The sequence below is a fragment of the Bos indicus x Bos taurus genome, chromosome 7 (assembly GCF_003369695.1).
Source record: "Bos indicus x Bos taurus breed Angus x Brahman F1 hybrid chromosome 7, Bos_hybrid_MaternalHap_v2.0, whole genome shotgun sequence".
Lineage (NCBI taxonomy): Eukaryota > Metazoa > Chordata > Mammalia > Artiodactyla > Bovidae > Bos > Bos indicus x Bos taurus.
Genome location: NC_040082.1, coordinates 83,564,915 through 83,585,007, shown reverse-complemented (window position 1 = coordinate 83,585,007; position 20,093 = coordinate 83,564,915). Strand labels below are relative to the sequence as shown.

The 20,093-nt window shown below is 45.0% G+C and overlaps 1 protein-coding gene across 1 annotated transcript in view; it reads left to right on the top strand.

Moving 5' to 3' along the window:
- The window catches only part of MARCH3 (membrane associated ring-CH-type finger 3), a 156,398-nt gene that overhangs the window by 97,877 nt on the left and 38,428 nt on the right, over nt 1-20,093 (top strand). The window contains exon 2 of the mRNA XM_027547013.1: nt 17,093-17,336. Within this exon, the coding sequence (XP_027402814.1) occupies nt 17,149-17,336 (188 nt within the window). The 5' untranslated portion in view covers nt 17,093-17,148. The remainder of the gene's footprint in view (nt 1-17,092; nt 17,337-20,093) is intronic.

Below are 20,093 nucleotides of genomic sequence, written 5' to 3'. Positions count from 1 at the left end.
CAGCGGTCCCTGCTGGTGTCTGCAGGGCCATTTACGAATTTCCTCTGATCCCTTTTCTCTGTTATTCCTCTTCTCACTGCTATGTTATCCTCCACTCAATTTCCAACTTAATAGAACTGCAGATGGGCACATGAGTTTCTAGGTTTCCCAAAATACACATTTTTCATGAGTGCTTCCTTCTTGAAGTGTGTGGACTAAGCCATTATCTTCCCATTATTACTCTGTTTTAATGTCTAACTGACAGATGCCTGTCAGTAAAACAAGGCGATAATGGGCAGAAAATATCTCTGCTCCTAGAGAGCATAAAAGAAAGCTCCTGGATTCCTGTCAGTCTCAGAGACTTGTCAGCCGTCATTAAGGAAGACCTATGAAGGGCCTAAGTGTTTTCCCCCTTATTAGTGAGAAAACGAGAAGGAGCTGTTTCTAATACATGTGCAGAGTTCACCCACATGCAATTTGTTCCCCTGTGGAAGCTCGCCCAGCATGTTAAAGCACCACCTTTGCAGCCTAGAGCTGGGTGTGGCCATGCCAGATGGTACCTGAAGGCTTTACGGGGCGGGAATGGCTTCCTGAGGGATCATAGACAAAGCCCAATAATGTGATTTTGACTTGATAGCCTCAGCTATTCAGTCTAAAGTGGTGTAGTTCTGCTGATGGCTTCCAGACTGGAGGCACCTTCTGATGTGTTTAGTAAATACTACGATGGTGGAAATCCACAGGGGCAATTTGACACTAAGTCATCTGTGCCACAATTAGCAGAAGAGGGGAGATTTTAATTATTGTTCTCGTTTTCCCAAGGGATCCGTAAATGCAGACAATCACTGTCTGCAAGGAGTGAGCGGCAGGCCTGGAGAAAGACTTTATCAGACCTATAGAGGACAGTCATATACCAAAGCAGGTGAGGGAAACAGTGCCTGGCCTTCCCATCAGAAGACAGCTACAAGATGACAGGGATTTGTGCTCAGACTTAATTTTTGTCCTCGTAAATTACAAATCCAGATCTCTGTACTCAAGCAGAAGGGTTAGTTATAGGGTGATGGTTTGATTTTTTTTTTTTTAACTTCAATAAAGGCAGATGATGGAGAAGGGAATGACACCCCATTCCAGCACTCTTACTTGGAAAATCCCATGGACAGAGGAGCCTGGTAGGCTGCAGTCCATGGGGTCTCACAGAGTCGGACATGACTGAAGTGACTTAGCAGCAGCAGCAAAGGCAGATGGACCTGTAAAAATAATATAAAAGTGACAGTTGGTCAGTTGTGTCTGACTCTTTGTGACCCCATGGACTATACAGTCCATGGAATTCTCTAGGTCAGAGTACTGGAGTGGGTAGCCTTTCCCTTCTCTAGGGGATCTTCCCAACACAGGGATCAAACCCAGGTCTCCCGTATTGCAGGTGGATTCTTTACCAACTTACAGACAATAATGCGGAGAAGGCAATGGCACCCCACTCCAGTACTCTTGCCTGGAAAATCCCATGGATGGAGGAGGCTGGTGGGCTGCAGTCCATGGGGTCGCTAAGAGTCGTACTCGACTGAGCGACTTCACTTCCACTTTTCACGTTCATGCATTGGAGAAGGAAATGGCAACCCACTCCAGCGTTCTTGCCTGGAGAATCCCAGGGATGGGGGAGGCTGGTGGGCTGCCGTCTATGGGGTCGCACAGAGTCGGACACGACTGAAGCGACTTAGCAGCAGCAGCAGCAGCAGACAACAACAAAAACAACTTAGTAATAGGATATACATAAAGCACCAGTCCCTTACTCTGAAAACTGGCAGTCAAAGGAAGGAATGAAGAAATGATTATGCCTTTTCTGTGCAAATTGTTTCTCAGAATAACCAGATTGAAAGGGTTGATGAAGGGAAGTTCTTCTTCACATAAGAATTCTAGTCACTAAATGTGGAAGGGAAGTTCAAATTGAAAAAGCATACTTTTGTAGACCCCAAATGAAATCATTGATTCAAGCACCTCTCATCAATGGATGCAATCATTAGACCATTAGAAACATCATAAAGACCTCCACAATGAAGGAATCAACCTGCCATTCATTACCTGAAGCCACTAAAAATGGATCATTATTATATTAGGAGCCTTCTGCAATGATGCAGTAAATAAGTACACAGTGCCACCAATGAGTTATTGTTGCAGAAGAGTTGACAGTAAGTTTCCAGAAAATGCAGGGGATAGAAGAACAACTTAAATGATCAGATCAGATCAGTCGCTCAGTCGTGTCCGACTCTTTGCGACCCCATGAATTGCAGCATGCCAGGCCTCCCTGTCCATCACCAACTCCCAGAGTTCACTCAGACTCACGTCCATCGAGTCAGTGATGCCATCCAGCCATCTCATCCTCTGTCATCCCCTTCTCCTCCCTCCCAGCATCAGAGTCTTTTCCAATGAGTCAACTCTTCGCATGAGGTGGCCAAAGTACTGGAGTTTCAGCTTTAGCATCATTCCTTCCAAAGAAATCCCAGGGCTGATCTCCTTCAGAATGGACTGGTTGGATCTCCTTGCAGTCCAAGGGACTCTCAAGAGTCTTCTCCAACACCACAGTTCAAAAGCATCAATTCTTCGGTGCTCAGCCTTCTTCACAGTCCAACTCTCACATCCATACATGCCCACAGAAAAACCATAGCCTTGACTAGACGAACCTTTGTTGGCAAAGTAATGTCTCTGCTTTTGAATATGCTATCTAGGTTGGTCATAACTTTCCTTCCAAGGAGTAAGCGTCTTTTAATTTCATGGCTGCAGTCACCATCTGCAGTGATTTTGGAGCCCAGAAAAATGAAGTCTGACACTGTTTGCACTGTTTCCCCATCTATTTCCCATGAAGTGATGGGACCGGATGCCATGATCTTCGTTTTCTGAATGTTGAGCTTTAAGCCAACTTTTTCACTCTCCACTTTCACTTTCATCAAGAGGCTTTTGAGTTCCTCTTCACTTTCTGCCGTAAGGGTGGTGTCATCTGCATATCTGAGGTTATTGATATTTCTCCCGGCAATCTTGATTCCAGCTTGTGCTTCTTCCAGTGCAGCGTTTATCATGATGTACTCTGCATAGAAGTTAAATAAACAGTGTGACAATATACAGCCTTGACGAACTCCTTTTCCTATTTGGAACCAGTCTGTTGTTCCATGTCCAGTTTTAACTGTTGCTTCCTGACCTGCATACAGGTTTCTCAAGAGGCAGGTCAGGTGGTCTGGTATTCCCATCTCTTTCAGAATTTTCCACAGTTTATTGTGATCCACACAGTCAAAGGCTTTGGCATAGTCAATAAAGCAGAAATAGAGGTTTTTCTGGAACTCTCTTGCTTTTTCTATGATCCAGAGGATGTTGGCAATTTGATCTCTGGTTCCTCTGCCTTTTCTAAAACCAGCTTGAACATCAGGAAGTTCACGGTTCACATATTGCTGAAGCCTGGCTTGGAGAATTTTGAGCATTACTTTACTAGCTTGTGAGATGAGTGCAATTGTGTGGTAGTTTGAGCATTCTTTGGCATTGCCTTTCTTTGGGATTGGAATGAAAACTGACCTTTTCGAATCCTGCAGCCACTGCTGAGTTTTCCAAATTTGCTGGCATATTGAGTGCAGCACTTTCACAGCATCATCTTTCAGGATTTGGAATAGCTCAACTGGAATTCCATCACCTCCACTAGCTTTGTTCGTAGTGATGCTTTCTAAGGCCCACTTGACTTCACATTCCAGGATGTCTGGCTGTAGGTGAGTGATCACACCATCATGATTATCTGGGTCGTGAAGATCTTTTTTGTACAGTTCTTCTGTGTATTCTTGCCATCTCTTCTTAATATCTTCTGCTTCTGTTAGGTCCATACCATTTCTGTCCTTTATCGAGCTCATCTTTGCATGAAATGTTCCTTTGGTATCTCTGATTTTCTTGAAGAGATCCCTAGTCTTTCCCATTCTGTTGTTTTCCTCTATTTCTTTGCATTGATCGCTGATGCTACAAGAAAAATTAAGAATGTGGCTATTCACTGTGGAGAACAGTGTGTAGATTCCTTAAAAAACTGGAAATAGAACTTCCATATGACCCAGCAGTCCCACTGCCTGGCATACACACCAAGGAAACCAGAATTGAAAAAGACACGTGTACCCCAATGTTCATCACAGCACTATTTTAAATAGCCAGGACATGGAAGCAACCTAGATGTCCTTCGGCAGATGAATGGATAAGAAAGCTGTGGTACATATACACAATGGAATATTACACAGCCATTAAAAAGAATACATTTGAATCAGTTCTAATGAGGTGGATGAAACTGGAGCCTATTATATAGAGTGAAGTAAGTCAGAAAGAAAAACACCAATACAGTATACTGATGCATATATATGGAATTTAGAAAGATGGTAACGATGACCCTGTATGTGAGACAGCAAAAGAGACACAGATGTATAAGAACAGACGGACTCTGTGGGAGAAGGTGAGGGTGGGATGATTTGGGAGAATAACATTGAAACATGCATATCATATGTGAAACAGATCGCCAGTCCAGATTCGATGCATGAGACAGGGTGCTCAGGGCTGGTGCACTGGGATGACCCTGAGGGATGGGATGGGGAGGAAGGTGGGAGGGGGTTTCAGGATGGGGAACACATGTACACCCATGACTGATTCATGTCAATGTATGGCAAAAACCACTACAATATTGTAAAGTAATTAGCCTCCAATTAAAAAAAAAAAAGTGTGGCTATTGAGATGGGCTCATGTGGAGCCGTGTATGAGTTTCTTTAGCATGGAGGAAAAAAGAGAGGTGACTGTGTGCAAGTGAGAGGGAATTAGATGTATAGATGTTACACTTGTCTGGATCATTTAAACAAAGCAACCATAACCTACTGTATAGCACATGGAACTCTGCTCAATGTTATGTGCCAGCCTGGATGGGATAGGGGTTTGGGGTGGAATGGATATATGTATGTGTATGGCTGAGTTCCCTGAAACTACCACAACATTGTTAATTGGCTCTACCCTGTGCTGTGCTTCGTTACTCAGTCATGTCCAACTCTTTGAGACTCCATGGGCTGTAGCCCGCCAGGCTTGTCTGTCTATGGGGATTCTCCAGGCAAGAATACTGGAGTGGGTTGCCATATCCTCCTCCAGGGGATCTTCCCAACCCAGGGATCAAACCCAGGTGTCCCGCATTGCAGGTGGACTCTTTACCATCTGAGGCACCAGGGAAGCCCAGGAATACTGGAGTGGGTAGCCTATCCCTTCTCCCTGACCCAGGAATCAAATTGGGGTTTCCTGCATTGCAGGCAGATTCTTTAGCAGCTGAGCTACCGGGGAAGCCCCGGCTATACCCTAATACAAAACAAAAAGTTTAAAGTTGGAAAAAAAGATTTTTAAAGATAATTGGAGAAATTTGAGTACAGTTTGGATGACAGATGATACAAAGAAATTATTAAGTTTGCTAGGTATGATCATGGCTTTTCAGTCCTGTAAGATATGTCCATGTTTTTAGAAATTCATATTGAAGTATATAGAGGTACAATGACAATTTCTGAGACTTGCTTAAAAATTTTAATAGGATAGAATGAAGGCGGTAAGGGTGAAATGAGCGTGGTCAAATCTTGATTAACTGTTAGACTGAGATGATGGAAAATATGTGGGTTCCTGAATTCTATTTGTTTGAAATTTTTCATGATAAAAATATTCTAAAAAGAGTAACAGCTCTCTCAGAAGGTGGTGGGGATCCATTGGAGATGTGATTAGCAAAAGATCATTCTCTAATGATAAAAAAAAATTTTTTTTAATATCCTTTATTTAAAAAAAAAAAGTTTTGTTAGATTTTGGAGGTAGTTACTAAAAACCAGTTTCATCGCTTTATGTCAAGCAATTGGAGGGGATTTGGGAGACAGACAGTCCCCTGTGTGAAAGTGAATGCTGATCTTAGCTGGAATAACTTGCTTTCTTCAGCATCTGCAGTGCCTGGCCTCTAAGGACCTATCTGGCTACATGTGTTTTTCACATTTATTAGTGAAATTGGAGATTCAAGAGTAAGACACAGTCCTCGGGAACATTGTGTTAATTTGTGACACACTAGAGATTTTTTAGCCCATAAAGCAATTGAATGAGCTCCGTGGGGGTATAACGGTTATTTTCACCCTGGAAGGCAGTAAAGATCCACTGTATTTATTAAGTACTTAGAGAATGGAAAGTGAATAGTGCTATGAAAATAGAAAAATACACTCTTGCCATTAACAGTGTGATTTTTTTTCATCTGTTCTGAAGGAAAACTACCATCAGATGAAAACTTTAACATTAAGGTAAACCTCTATATATTTGGTTGTTTGATCTTGAGTAATAATTCAGTGTCCATGTAAAAGTTGCTTTTGTTTCTGTCAAACAGGTGGGATGAGGTTAAGGAACCTCACCCATTATTTTTGCAAGGACGAATATACAAAGAAATGAACAGATCAGATACTTGATTTAGGTCCTTCCCTCTGAGTGGTTGAGAGGCCTAAGGGAAGACATCCCTCTGTATAAGCTGATGCTCTGGGGCGTTTTTCGCCGACTGCGAAGGCTCAGCTCCCCTGGAGGCTTGGGGAGAGAGTGGGCGGGTTCTCACACTGAACAAGTCCAGGTGAAGCTGGTGCTCCAACAGGTGGGGGCTGTGTAAGATGCAGGGACGAGTGCACCCACCAAAGTCAAGGTGCATGGCAAGATGGGACAGCCAGCCAGAGAAGCAAGTGCAGGAGGGGCCACGTGTTCTCCTTGGAAAACATAAGGCCTCGGAGGTCCCTTTGAAGAGGTTCAGAAGTGCTTTGCACTAAGGTAAGTAGGAAGCAAGCACAAATGAGGCCCCATTCACCACCAAGTTCATGGTCCACAAGAATTTAGGATATACAACTGTGAAGAAATTAAGTGGTAAAAACGGCTCAGATAACTTGGTCCTGGGCTAAGTGTTAGTTTTTTCTCGTGCTTGTTTATATCTTGATGGTTTAAAAGACTGGACACTTTTAGGGAACCAGTGAAAAGAAACTGGTTTTTTTGTGTATGTGTGAGTGTGTGTAGTGAAAGGGTAGTGGTGTCCAAGAGCAGAGTAATTCCAGGGGGCATTGCTGTGGTTTTTACCTGTGTTCATACAAGACTGACAAAGCATTTCAGCCCCTACAAGACATTCGCTTGGGAAAATGGGAGGGAAGTGAGGAGGGCTACAGAGAGATGGGCTAGGCAAGGGGACTGGAGGTAGGGTCTGGAAGGGACCTCTCTTCCTCACTCTGGCCCTCGACTGTTGTGAGATGACCCGGCAGCCCTGCAGTCTTTTTTTTTGGAATGGTTGCTTTATAGTGCTGTGTTAGTTTCTACTGTACAGCAAAGTGAATCAGCTATAAGCGTACATATATCCTCTCTTTTTTGGATTATCTTCCCATTTAGGTTACCACAGAGCACTGAGTAGAGTTCCCTGTGTAATACAATAGGTCCCCATTGGTTATCTATTTTAGACATAGTGTCGGTCATGTATATATTGAGGTCAATTCCAACCTCCCAATTCATCCTGTCCCTCCCTTTCCCTCCTTGATATCCGTGCCTTTGTTATCTACATCTGTGCCTCTGTTTCTGCTTTGTAAATAAGATAATCTATAACAATGTTTTCAGCTTCCACATATATGCATTAATATACAGTATTTGTTCTTCTCTCTCTGACTTACTTCCCTCTGTATTACAATCTCTGGGTCCAGGCATTGCGGTCTTAAGCACTGCCTGTTACCAAGTGACCACCACAGGCCAGGCACATATCTATCCCAGGGCCACAGTGTCAGGAAGGAAGCTGAGGCTCAGTGCCAAGTGGGTGCTGGCTGGCAGTTCAAACCCTAGACTCCTTGATCCAAAGCCAAGGCTCTGTCCCCTCCCCTGCAACGTCCCCCAGAGCTTCCTCTGAATCCAAAGCCAAGGATGTACAAAGGTAACACGCAATACCTAGAGATTCTGACCATGTGAGAAAGAACCAGTGGGGTTTGGGGACCTTCAGCAATATGAAGCGTATGATGGGGAGCCTACCCATAATGCCAGAGACACAGCTAAAAAGCACAAGCCGAAGAGTGTTGGGCTTTGCCCTTGCCTTGCTATTCCTCGGCTAGCTGAGTAAGTTGGGATATCCTTGTGTGTAAATGGAGGTCAGCCAGCCATACGTCTCCTGGGGCTCCAACAAACACTGCAGAGAGGCCTGGGCCCCCAAGCCTGGCAGAATGCAGAGCTTGGACCCTGCCTCCTGAGAGGGCAGGATGGTAACCTCCCCATGGCCTTGGTGAAATGCAGCCCAGGAAAGCCCTGGGGAATGCTGGGGTTTAAAATAAGCCATAGCTGGCTTGATTCCAGGCTTCAGGAGGCTGGGGTCAAGACGGAGCACATCTGTGTAGCTAGTAGGGAGTTGTTTGTACAGAGGAGAGCGAGACACGACTTGGAATGAGCCCCAGATCAACTTCCTTTAATGATGGGCATTCAGTTGGACGCTGGTGGAAGATGTGTATGAACCTAATCACAAATCCAGAAGTTGCAGTCCTCAGAGCATCTTCAGCCCTCACTTGTAGCTGGAATAGCTTCCTCCCATATCCTCAGACATCCTGGTCAGTGCGCCATCCCCTTCATACCTTCCTTATGCTAGACAGCACAGGGCACCCTGTATGTCATCTGAACCATACACTTTTATTGCTCATCTCTGAGTAACGTCACATGAAGATCTCATTCTACTTTGCCTGCTCCCATCTGTTTTTCAAACTTGACATTTAAACTTTTCTGATGTGCCCTGATGGTTCACCAGCCCCCAGAACTCAACCGGGCAGCTCTGTTTCCCCTCGGTTCCCCTAACACAGCAGGGCATCCCAGACAGGACCAGTTGTTATTTACAAGTGTGATTCAGCCGTCACTGTGTCTTTGAACACACAGGGTTGTTGCTGTGGGATTTTAATTGCCATTTTCCTCTGTATAATTAAAATAAAATGAAAAAATGGGAGTGTCTCCAAAATCTGAATTAATTTCATGAGTACTTCTTGGGGGGAAAAGTATGTATAAATATGATAATTGTTACTTGCCTTTAGCAGAACTAGAGAATTTTACCTGGCTGAAAATAAAATATAGTCATTTTAAATGGAAGAAAAATTAGTCTGATACTTTTTGTGACTGAGAATCAGAATTAATAACATGGATGGGAAATGATAAATAACTCTGGATATAAGTTTCAAATAGAACACAGGGAACAAGCTGTAACTCTCTCTGGACCCAGCTTGCCTTATGCTGGTCTGGGCTTTTTTCTCCCCGGGGTTCATCATTGGTATTTACACATTTCTCAATAAAATGTCATAACCCCCAAATCAAACATTCCTTCATGCTTGGAAACAGGCATTTCACCTGCTTACTCTGCTCTGTAAGGGTGACAATGAGCACGTAGCAGAGAAAAATGAAACGACAAAAAGAGGGTTTTTTTCTTTTTTTTTTTTTAATTCACTGGGCCCCTAGTGTTTCACGCTGCAGACTTACCAAGCACCTGATGGGCATGTTTATAAAGACTTGGATGGTCACTTTATTTGGAATGACAAACTCTCCACTCTACATAATGAGGTCAGTGAAGCATCCAGAAAAGAAATGTATAATTTGGTAGCTTGGGTCTGTAAGCACAGCCCTGCTGTGGCTATTTAAGTTTAATGAAGCAGCTACTTTGCCGCTAACACGCTCTTAGTGAATAGCCTCCTTGGCATGTTTTTGAAAACTTAAATGTTGCTGGTAATCATGTCCCAGCCATCTCCTTGGAGAGCCTTTGTGCCCTGTTCTCAGAAGAAATATGCTGCTTTTACATGTTAATGGCTTTGAAATTAGTCATTTGCTCCATTTTCATTGGAAAGGAAGGTCAGTGTGTGATTTCCTGCCTGCCTTCATTTTCTCTGAACATTCAGAATTCTAAGTCAGTTCATCAGCCATGCAGTGTGCTGTCTGGTTATAACATGCCTAAAAACCCAGGGAAATATTCTATCAAAGAGTGTTCCTATTCTCAGAGACTGTTCTTAGAATTCAACTCAGAGGGGAAAGTTCCTAGACAGGTCATTATTGCTATTTTTCCCCCTTTCAATTACCAACCGACTTGTATCATCCATTCCTTGGCCTCATTAGAGGAGGACTTGCTCCATGAGTATGCAGCTCCTCGAAGAGGCTAAGGGACACTTTAGAGACCCCTTTTGAAGCAGATTTGCTCATGTCAAACTAAAGTCAGGTTTCTGAATCCTGGATCAGTGTTAACGATGCACAGCTCTGTGGGAGCAGAAAGCCGTCTAGCCATGCCGTAGTTCTGCACTTTCATTCCCTCAAATTTAGGGCATGGAGTGGTGTCCTCTGAATTAGCAAGTGCATGATTGCTAGTGTGGTTATTGTCACTCAGTCATGTCCGACTCTGTGCAACTCCATGGACTGCAGCACACCAGGCTTCCTCGTCCTTCATTATCTCCTGGAGTTTGCTCAAATTTATGTCCGTTGAGTCAGTGATGCCATCCAACCATCTCATCCTCTGCTGCCCCCTTCTCCTTTTGCCTTCAATCTTTCCCAGCATCAAGGGCTTTTCCAATCGAAAAGTGAGTCAGCTTTTCATATTAGGTGACCAAAGTATTGGAGCTTCAGCTCGGCATCAGACCTTCCAATGAATATTCAGGATTGATTTCATTAGGATTGACTGGTTTGATCTCTTTGCAGTCCAAGGGACTCTCAAAAGTCTTCTCTAGCACCACAATTTGAAATCATCAATTCTTTGGTGCTCAGCCTTCTTTATGGTCCAACTGTCACATCCATACATGACTACTGGAAAAGCCATGGCTTTAACTATACAGACCTTTGTCCTCAAAGTGATGTCTCTGCTTTTTAATATGCTGTCTATGTTTGTCATAGCTTTCCCTCCAAGGAGCAACAGTCTTTTAATTCCATGGCTGCAGTCACTGTCTGCAATGGTTTTGGAGCCTAAGAAAATAAAATCTGTCACTACTTCCACTTTTGCCCCTTCCATTTGCCATGAAGTGATGAGACCAAATGCCATGATCTTAGTTTTTTGAATGTTGAGTTTTAAGCCAGCTTTTTCACTCCCTCTTTCCCCCTCATTAAGAGACTCTTTAGTTCCTCTTCACTTTTTGCCATTAGAGTGGTATCATCTGCATATCTGAAGTTGTTGGTATTTCTCTCAGCAATCTTGATTCCAGCTTGTGAGTCATCCAGCCTAGCATTTTGCATGATGTACTCTGCATATAAGTTAAATAAGCAGGGTGACAATACACAGCCTTGTCATACAGTGGACTCATGCACAAAGCCCACTCTGTCGTACAGAGCCTAATGGCTCTGCAGCCTTGGAGAGAGTCTGGGGAACACTCCAGATTATTTGGTGACCTGTGCTTATCTTTGGGAAATGAAAAGCAGGACTTGAAATGGTTAGACTCTGTACTACCAGAAACTTTATAGGAATATGTAGTAAACTCTCAAAAAATGCTTGTTTGAATGGATGAAAGAATGAGTGAATCCTTCTGTTGAAAACTCTGATTGTGGAGATGATACACAGGACCCTTCCAGGTGTACTGTGACCTGAGGAGCCTATTTTTTAAAATCTCTGGAATTATCATTAGGGTTGAATTTGGAGGTCCAGGCTAGCTCTGGAATACCCCTCTGAGCTTAGGCCTGTTCAGCCCACTGCCCAGGCAGCCCACATGACTAGGTTAGTGCCAGCATACACACAGTATTATGCCCATTTACACCTTTAAATCCTGTGGACAATTTTCATACCCAAATAGAGTTGCCAACGTACCAGGTACCGCCCCCAAATAACTTTCTCATCTTACATCTGAGAAATTAAAGTTGACTTGGCACTGAAAACACAGCTCTGATAGAAGCAGGCTTGAAAAAGTATCTGGGAGTGGCTTCTGTTTTATTTTTCAGTGTATTTATCATGCAGTAGATTAGCTAAGATAAAGGTTTGCATGCATTCTAAGTTGCTTCAGTCGTGTCCAACTCTTTGTGGCTCTCTAGTCCATAGCCCACCAGGCTCCTCTCTCCATGAGATTCTCCAGGCAAGAATACTGGGGTAGGTTGCCATGCCCTCCTCCAGGGGATCTTGCTGACCCAGGGACAGAACCCGCATCTCTTAAGTCTCCTGCATTGACAGACAGGTTCTTTACCACCAGTGCCACCTGGAAGCCCAAGGTAAGGGTAGCTACGGTAACAGATACGAATACCAAGCATAATAGTAATTTTTCATCATGGATCTTTACTAAATATTTTCAGGGAAAAGTGCAACCTGTGTAGGGGGCTATGGAGGTGACAAGTCTCAGGAGAATGAGAAGTTGGGTGCAAGGAAGATTCCCTTTGTACTCCCCACTGGGAGAAGACGGAGTGGTACAAGGTCAGGGCTCAAGTGTGATCTAAAGGGTCCAGTGGGTACAAATTGACCAGCAATGGAAGAAGACAGTTATAGAAGACAGAAACAAGATGCAGCTCAGGCCAGACAAAGAACAAGAAAGAAGGTTAATGTAGTAATAAAATGTGCATATGCACAGCTCCCTGTGCGTGGCTCATCCAACTTGCAGAGCACGTTCACATGTCTCATCTTATTTTAGACCTCACAAATAACCAGAAGAGGTGGCTCAGGAAGTATCAATACTCTGATTTCAAATGCAAAAAATCTCAGCAAAGTCTGAGAGACTGTGTGGTTTACTCCGGTGAGTGATGAGCCAGGGCACAGGCTTGGATGTCCTGCTTCTAAGAACAGAGCCTTTCCTGTAACTCCACGATCTTTGTGGAGGTTCGGGGGCTGTAGGGCACAAAGGCTGCAGGGGTGAGCATGGCTTGCTTCCCTGCCCTTCCCCCACGTCCTCTGAATGCATCCTCATGATGCCAGCCGTGTTCCCATGGAAATCACTTACCTTCAGCAGCCCGTTCAGCCATGATTAGCTGCAGCCTGGTTGGGTCCATGCTTTTATGAAACTGTACTCTAGCCTTTAAAGGGGTCACAGTTTCACAGACAGTCCTTTTTATCTTCACAATTGTCTAATCAAGCTTTCATTTCTGTAGCCACTCCTTCCTTTTTCATTTGTCTCCCTCTCACACACCTATTCCCAGTCCGCCCACTGAGTGCAGCAGAATTTGGCCAGTGCCAAATCATGTTTTATTCTCAGCCTGAGGAATTATATAAGGTGTCAAACCTAACCAACAAAGAACTCCCATCAGTGTAATTTGAGGTTTCGCATTTATACGGACACTGCTCCCTCCCAGCATTAGTGTTTTTGTCCTGAGAAATCCAGAGAGCAGAATTCTTGGGGGAATTTCCCAGGAGCAGTATTGATTTTAACAAACAAAAAAAAAAGACAATCAAATGGCACTTGAAATTTTTCAGGAAAATCAGTGGAAGACCAGTGCTAGGCTACAGACCCTGACTTAGGCTACAGCCTGACTATTTTTAGCATCCTCAGCAAGAGCCTGCTGTTCTCCTAGGTGGCTCTGGAAGAGACAGGGCAAAGCAGTGGGCCATTCATCACTGCCTCAGGTGCAAACATGTGCATGCCAATTGATGCCCGCAGCCTGCGAGAACCACTCCTGCCCCATGCCTTGATCTCAGCCTCAGGGCTTCTTTTTTACTGAGGTTGGGGAGATGCTCCCCTCTCTCTTCTTCCACCTGATTAGACTCCCTCTTCTGGGGCTGGTGCCCACTCAGCCCTTCCCACCAAGGTCAAGGTGCCCATCCTCCATGTAATCCCTCCCGCTGCATTTTCAATTCAAGACACAGTCTTTAAGGAGCGTGGGGACTCACCTCTGGCACACCGGACTTAGTACGTCAGGATTATTCTGGTGTGTGGTGGTCAGCGGACGTGCCGGTATGTTCTTCAGTGAGTGTTGGACGCGAGTATCATTTCAATCAGGACACTGATTGCTAAGTTGGGTGCAGAGCATGAGGGAAAGAGCCAGGGCTTGCTTGCAGGAGAAAGCAAAGTAGAGGAGGAATCTTTTTCCTTTATGCCCAGTTCAGTGCCTGGTGCTCTCTGTGAATGGAATAAACTGATCAGCTGCTGGGTAGTAGCTCTGTTGCCTTTGAGAAGGCAAGTGAAATGAAGACTATCATCTAAAAGTAAAATTATACTTAAAAGGAAATTCTACTTCCAGAACTGTTTTAAGGGCAATTTTATTGCAGATTTAGGTCATACATTTAGAACTACTACCTGTGTGTGTGTGTTTATGTGTGTTCAGTCGCTCAGTTGAGTCTGACTCTTTGCAAACCCATGGACTGTATCCCACCAGGCTCCTCTGTCCATGGGATTCTCCAGACAAGAATACTGGAGTGGGTAGCCATTTCCTTCTCCAGGGGATCTTCCAGACCAAAGGCATCAAACTGCGTCTCTTGCATCTCCTGCATTGGCAGGCAGGTTCTTTACCAACTGCGCCACCTGGGAAGCCCTCAGTGAGGGCTTAGTCTTAAGTTTATAAGTGAATGAAACTGGGGACCTCATGTGTCTAAGAGGCAGTCCCCTCATTAAGGGCAGCCTCAGTGCTGACCGGCCGGGCCTCCTTTTCTCACTCTGCATCCCTTCTCCTCCTCCTTGCAGCTCCATGTAATGGGGGGAGGGAGTGCTTGGGCCTCTGAGTTGGAGTTATGCAAAATCCGAAAATAGACTCTCAGAGCGCACCCAGACATAATGATTTCGTACGGCAAGAAGGTCACTGTGTCTGCTTTTCCTGCCAACACACCCCTGGCTCTTAATCTATGGCTGCCTTGTGAAGCAAGAGAGCTGTGCCAGGAAGTTCCACTTTGTGATTGTCAGGCACTATGAGAATTTAAAATCATGTCAATGGGGCTTTATCAGGGCAGGCCAAGGGAAGAGGGGTTAGACATAGTTTTCGAAGCTGACCTTTGAACATCCTTTTTGTTCTGCGGTCTGAAAACTTTGAGAAAAAAAAAGATAAAGCTATCTGACCCCAGTTACAAATCAGCTCCACCCTGCCAATCCTGCCAAAACTTAAAAAGCTATCCACCCAAAAAGTTTACTGTGGTTATTCAAGTGGTGGCATGTTGAGTGAGTTTTATTTTCTTTGCACTTTTCTGTACTTTCTTTAACATATATTTTTTGATTTTGTAATGTGAGAAAAAATAAAAGAGACAAATCCTTTTTAACAAGCAACACTATACTAGCTAATCAGCTCATTGGGTTTTTTGAATGCTCGGTACCTGGGGGTTGAGAAGGCTGTAGGGTCATGATACTTGGAGCCCTGCCACTGCCTCACATCAGGCCTCAGACCATGGCTGGTGTCCACAGCCCCGGCCCCATTGCCAGTTCTCAAAGGGCTCCTGGGAGAGGCCAGACCGCAGACCCCGAGAGGACTAGAGGCAGCCAAGGAGGACAGGAAAGGGAGGCCAGCCAGACTCCTCGGCAGGAAGGAGGGGATTCCATTCCCATCCGCTGGTCAGAGCTGCGGATATGTGCTTGTCAGCAGTGACCGCATCAGCTCAAGTTCATCTGAAAGTCTGGCATTCTCCTCCTGAGAATGTCCAGTGGATGGACATTGCTCTGGAAGTTGGGCAGACTCTATTTTCCAAACCTGTAGGAGTCAAGTAAAATATAGTAAATAGAGACAAATATCTAGTAGAAAATAACCCTTTGAGGAATTCCAAAAATCCTCAGGGTTGGGAGGCAGATTTATTTACACCTGGGGTCTTGACCACCCAGACTACTAATTGACAGGAACTTAGTCTATCCACCAGCCCTGCCACTGTCCACTGAGTCCAGGCTGTGCCGGGCTCAGAAGCTCGAGGTGAGCAGGCTGGGCAGAGACGGTGTGTATGGACCGTGAAACTGTGTCCTCTCAACTCTAGACATAAACAAATGCCTCCTGCAAGTTTCTCTTAAGGCCTCTATTTCTTACACATCACGTGCAAATCTATTATTGGATGCAGTGGAGTTCCTTACTCCACTGGGTCTGAATGCTTTGAACTTGAGGTCAAGTTCAAGCCTACACTGCACAAATTGGGAACAGAATTTCTTGCAGGCTATGTGTCAGCAAGGTAAGGTCCTTATTAAGAATGGATTATTCTTAACAGGTGGTAGAGACCTCATTCATCTGTGTTCACCCCTGAGAAGGCAGTGTCCCTAGATTTTAAGTGGTACACAAAAAGAACCAAAAGCTCAGTACTAATGTCTTTATTGTAATGTCCATTAAAAATATATATACAGACTTGCCTGGAGGTCTAGTGATTAGGACTTTGCCTTCCAATGCAGGGGGTACAGGTTCAATCCCTGGTCCGGGAGCTATGATCCCACATGTCTCACCATCAAAAGACTAAAACATATTGTAGCAATATTGTAGCAAATTCAACAAAGACTTTAAAAATGGCCCACATCCAAAAAAATAAACATCTTTAAAAGAAAATTGGTGTAACAAGCTCATCAAACTCATCATTTCATGAATAACTTTAAGACAAGGCTAAAATAGGTTAACTTTTTGAAGGAAGCTAATTTTCAAGACTTAACGTAGTAGATAATTTTGTTATGGAACACAGATATGGGAATAGTCAGAAATGTGGTTCATTATTTGAGCGATTCATGTTTGGCAAATTTTGCCCAGAAAGGTGCTACTTGGCCAAATTCACATGGTTTTGTTTTTTTTTCTCTCCTTTCTTTTTGCCTTTCTTCAGTCTCTTTTTAATCTTAGCATCTCAGAATGAAGCTGCATAGAGAATAAATTGCTTCCAAGAAAAAAATAGTTGCAAACGGTTTTAATAATGGTTCTAGGAACTCTGAGAGAGTGTCAACAAAGACTTATTGCTTCTCTGGCCCGGAGCGGGAGAACTGCTTATCTTCTCTTCAGATCTGGCTGCAGGGCCCACCATGCCCTCCCCTCTCCGATCCTCGGTGTTTACATACACTGACATGCTCACTGTCCTGTTCATAACCATATCTACTGTTTCTCGTGGGCTGAGTGTATGCGGTATGCGTGTGCTTTGTAAATGGTTGCAAGATAAAGTGCCACCTGTTATTTCTATTAAATCATGACACGATGATGGTGGCCATAATTCTCCGTTTTCTATTAAGTACCCTGCCCAAGTAAACTGTTTTCTGATCTCTCTTAGATGGAAATCCTGTATGAATGTGGAAGCCATTAGCAGAGTAATTGCTGTCTGTTACCATGACAACCAGCCGCTGCAGTCACCTGCCCGAAGTGCTACCAGACTGCACCGGCTCCGCTGCACCCGTGGTGAAGACCGTGGAGGACTGTGGCAGCCTGGTGAATGGGCAGCCGCAGTATGTCATGCAAGTTTCCGCTAAGGACGGGCAGCTGCTGTCAACAGTAGTGCGGACCCTCGCCACCCAGAGGTAGTACCACCATTAAAATCAATGAGTCTGTAATTGATCCCGAGCGCTTTCTGTCAGATGTGAAATGCTGAAGGGAATGTAATTAGCGCTCAGGTTTTTGTGTCAGGTGAGAGGAGGTACTGGGGAGGAAAAAAAACCAACTACACAAGTTCTGTTATTGCCGTTTCTATAGCAATGGGGCAAAAAGCTAAAACTCACCCTGTGGAGTTTTCTGCTTAAAGTCACACTCGCAGAGAGCCAGGCAGGGAAGGATCCCACAAGGCGCAGGGTCACTTGCTTAACATTTGTTATTTTGACCTTGTGACGGTTAATTACTTTCTTGTCGACTTCAGGTACTAACAAAGGTAGCCGCCTTTGTTAGGATAGAACCAAGGAGGCCTCCGGTTTCAGGTGACTGAGCCAAAGTGACTGGACACGTGGGTAAAACTTTTGAAGTGACGATCTGGCGTGCAGGCTAGTCAGCACCCCGTGATGGGGGCCTATTCAGCGCAGCTTCCTGGGGGTCTCCTCAGGCACATCCCCATTTTGGGGATTCTTCTGCTGCCTCCTCCTTTGCCCTCCACATGCCCCCTCCACGATCCTTCATACACACTCTGCCCTGTGAAGTACTATCATTAACACCCGCAGCTCGTCTCCCCTGAGCGATGAACTGAGCCAGACTGAAGGCTTTGAGCAGCCCAGACATGGTTTATCCAGGCCAGCCCTTTGTCCCTGGAGGTCTCCCCTGGTGCTCTTGCCGCCCACTGGCATGTGGAGAGCCACAGGCTGCCTGGCCACTGAGTGCTCCTCGGCGTCTCCATTTATTTCAGAATGAGTAAGTGGGACCTGTCTTATGACTGTGAAATGTATTTCAATAGTAGACATGCCCTATGATTTCACTGCTGACACGTCTGACCCTGAAACTTCGGGTCAGTCACTCAGACCTCAACTGCTTACCTTGGTCTGAGCAATTCAGCCAACTCCTCCAGTGCAGATACAGGCTCATCAACCCCTACATGCAACAGGACCCCTGGTGAAACCACAGCACTCTCTGTACCACCCCGAACTCCCTGGCCCCACAAGTGGTGGCCGCCAGACATGGAGTCACCCGCCCACACATGTTATAAACATTATCCACGTGCCTTCTGCTGTCAGTCCGTTTGGCTTTCACAAAGCCAAGAAATGAAAAAAAAAAGGGTCAATACATATTTTTCTATCTCTGGGAAAACTTGTAACAATTGGTTAGGTCTCAGAATACAAGGAGGCAGTGAGTATAAGTGCTCGGCTGTGAACTGAGACAGACAGTTATCTGTCCGCATGTGCCCCTGTCACCCTTGAGCCATCAAACACCTCATTTGATCAGGAAGTGTGGGCTGCAGAGCTGAAACACCTGAGACCTGGGATCCAGTTTGTGTGTGTGTGCGCGCGTGTGTGTCAGGCATTTTTACATGTTCTCCTACCATACAGTAGTGTAAACCAGAACTTTTACAATTTTATAAGCATTTGGTTCAATGTGAATGATGGAGGCCAGGAATAATGACAGAAAAAAGTCAACTCTTTAAACTTTCTTTTCCCACCCCTGAGCATGTGGGGCTCCTTTTGGCAAGTGGGAAGGAGCCTCCTTTCCTCTTTTAATCCCCTTTTAGCTTCACTCAGTCCCAGGATCATCCCCAGAAAAGCCTTTGGGAAAGAGCAGTGTTTTCGTGGCTGTTTCCACAAAGATGGAGCCAGAGAGAGGGGGATTAGCATAAGCCTGGGTCACTGTCTGCTTTGGGGGACAGGAAGAAGTGGGGAAAGGTGAGTAAATAGGCCAGTCCTTGGGTTGGCACATACAGTGATGACATTTAAAAATCTAATACCCGATAAGGACCTCCAGCAATATAAGAAGACATTGATCAGAGGCGGATAGCCCTCCAGTATCCATTGAGAACTGAGGCCGTCTTACTTGGAGCTTTGACGTATGTGATGAGGGCCATGTCATTTGATTTTCCCTGACCTGAGTTTTTCTACAAGTGAAAATAGTGAGCATTAACTAGGCACTTACTACAGGCTGGTCCCTCATCTAAGCTTGTAGCCTGGATCACACTTTCTCATCCTCACAGTCACCATATGGGGAAGGTACCCTGCTTTGAGCCCATTTTAGAGATGAGGAAGCTAAAGTCCAGAGAGATGACATTAATTGCCCAAAGTGAGCCAGCTCATGTGCAGCAGAGCTGGGTTTTGAGCCCAAGTGGCACGACTCCAGAGCCTGCCTCACTAGCCACAACACCATGAGTCCTCACAGGGTTGATGTTTCCAAGTTAAAGGCCAAGCCCTGGACTGAGGCCACCTTGGTAGGACATACCTTTACCGGCTTTCAGCTGAGTGTCCTCAGCAGCCCGAAGTGCAACATAGGAAAGCTCCAGCTCTGTGCTCCGGCTCAGGCTGCTGTTCTGCGTGGCGGCTTCAGGGTCGGCTGCCCATCTGTTTTCCTCCTCTCACTCTCCCACTAAAAAGAGAAAGACAAAGAACCTCTGGGTATTCAAAAGTGTCCCGGCCTAGTTCAAAAGACTCGGTTTGTCTAGAAACTATAATCGGTGCTGTTTGCAAACAATTTCTTACTAAAAAAGGATGATTTTTATTTTTCGATTGGTAGTTTACCTGAACTACATCAACATCCAAGGCAGAATTAACACATTGCTCCTTTTCCCTCACTATGTCCCTGGGTCCGCCTACTCTGGTATTAGCCACCCCTTAGTTCGTTGTTTTGACAAAAGTAGATGCCCAAGGACCCCGGCC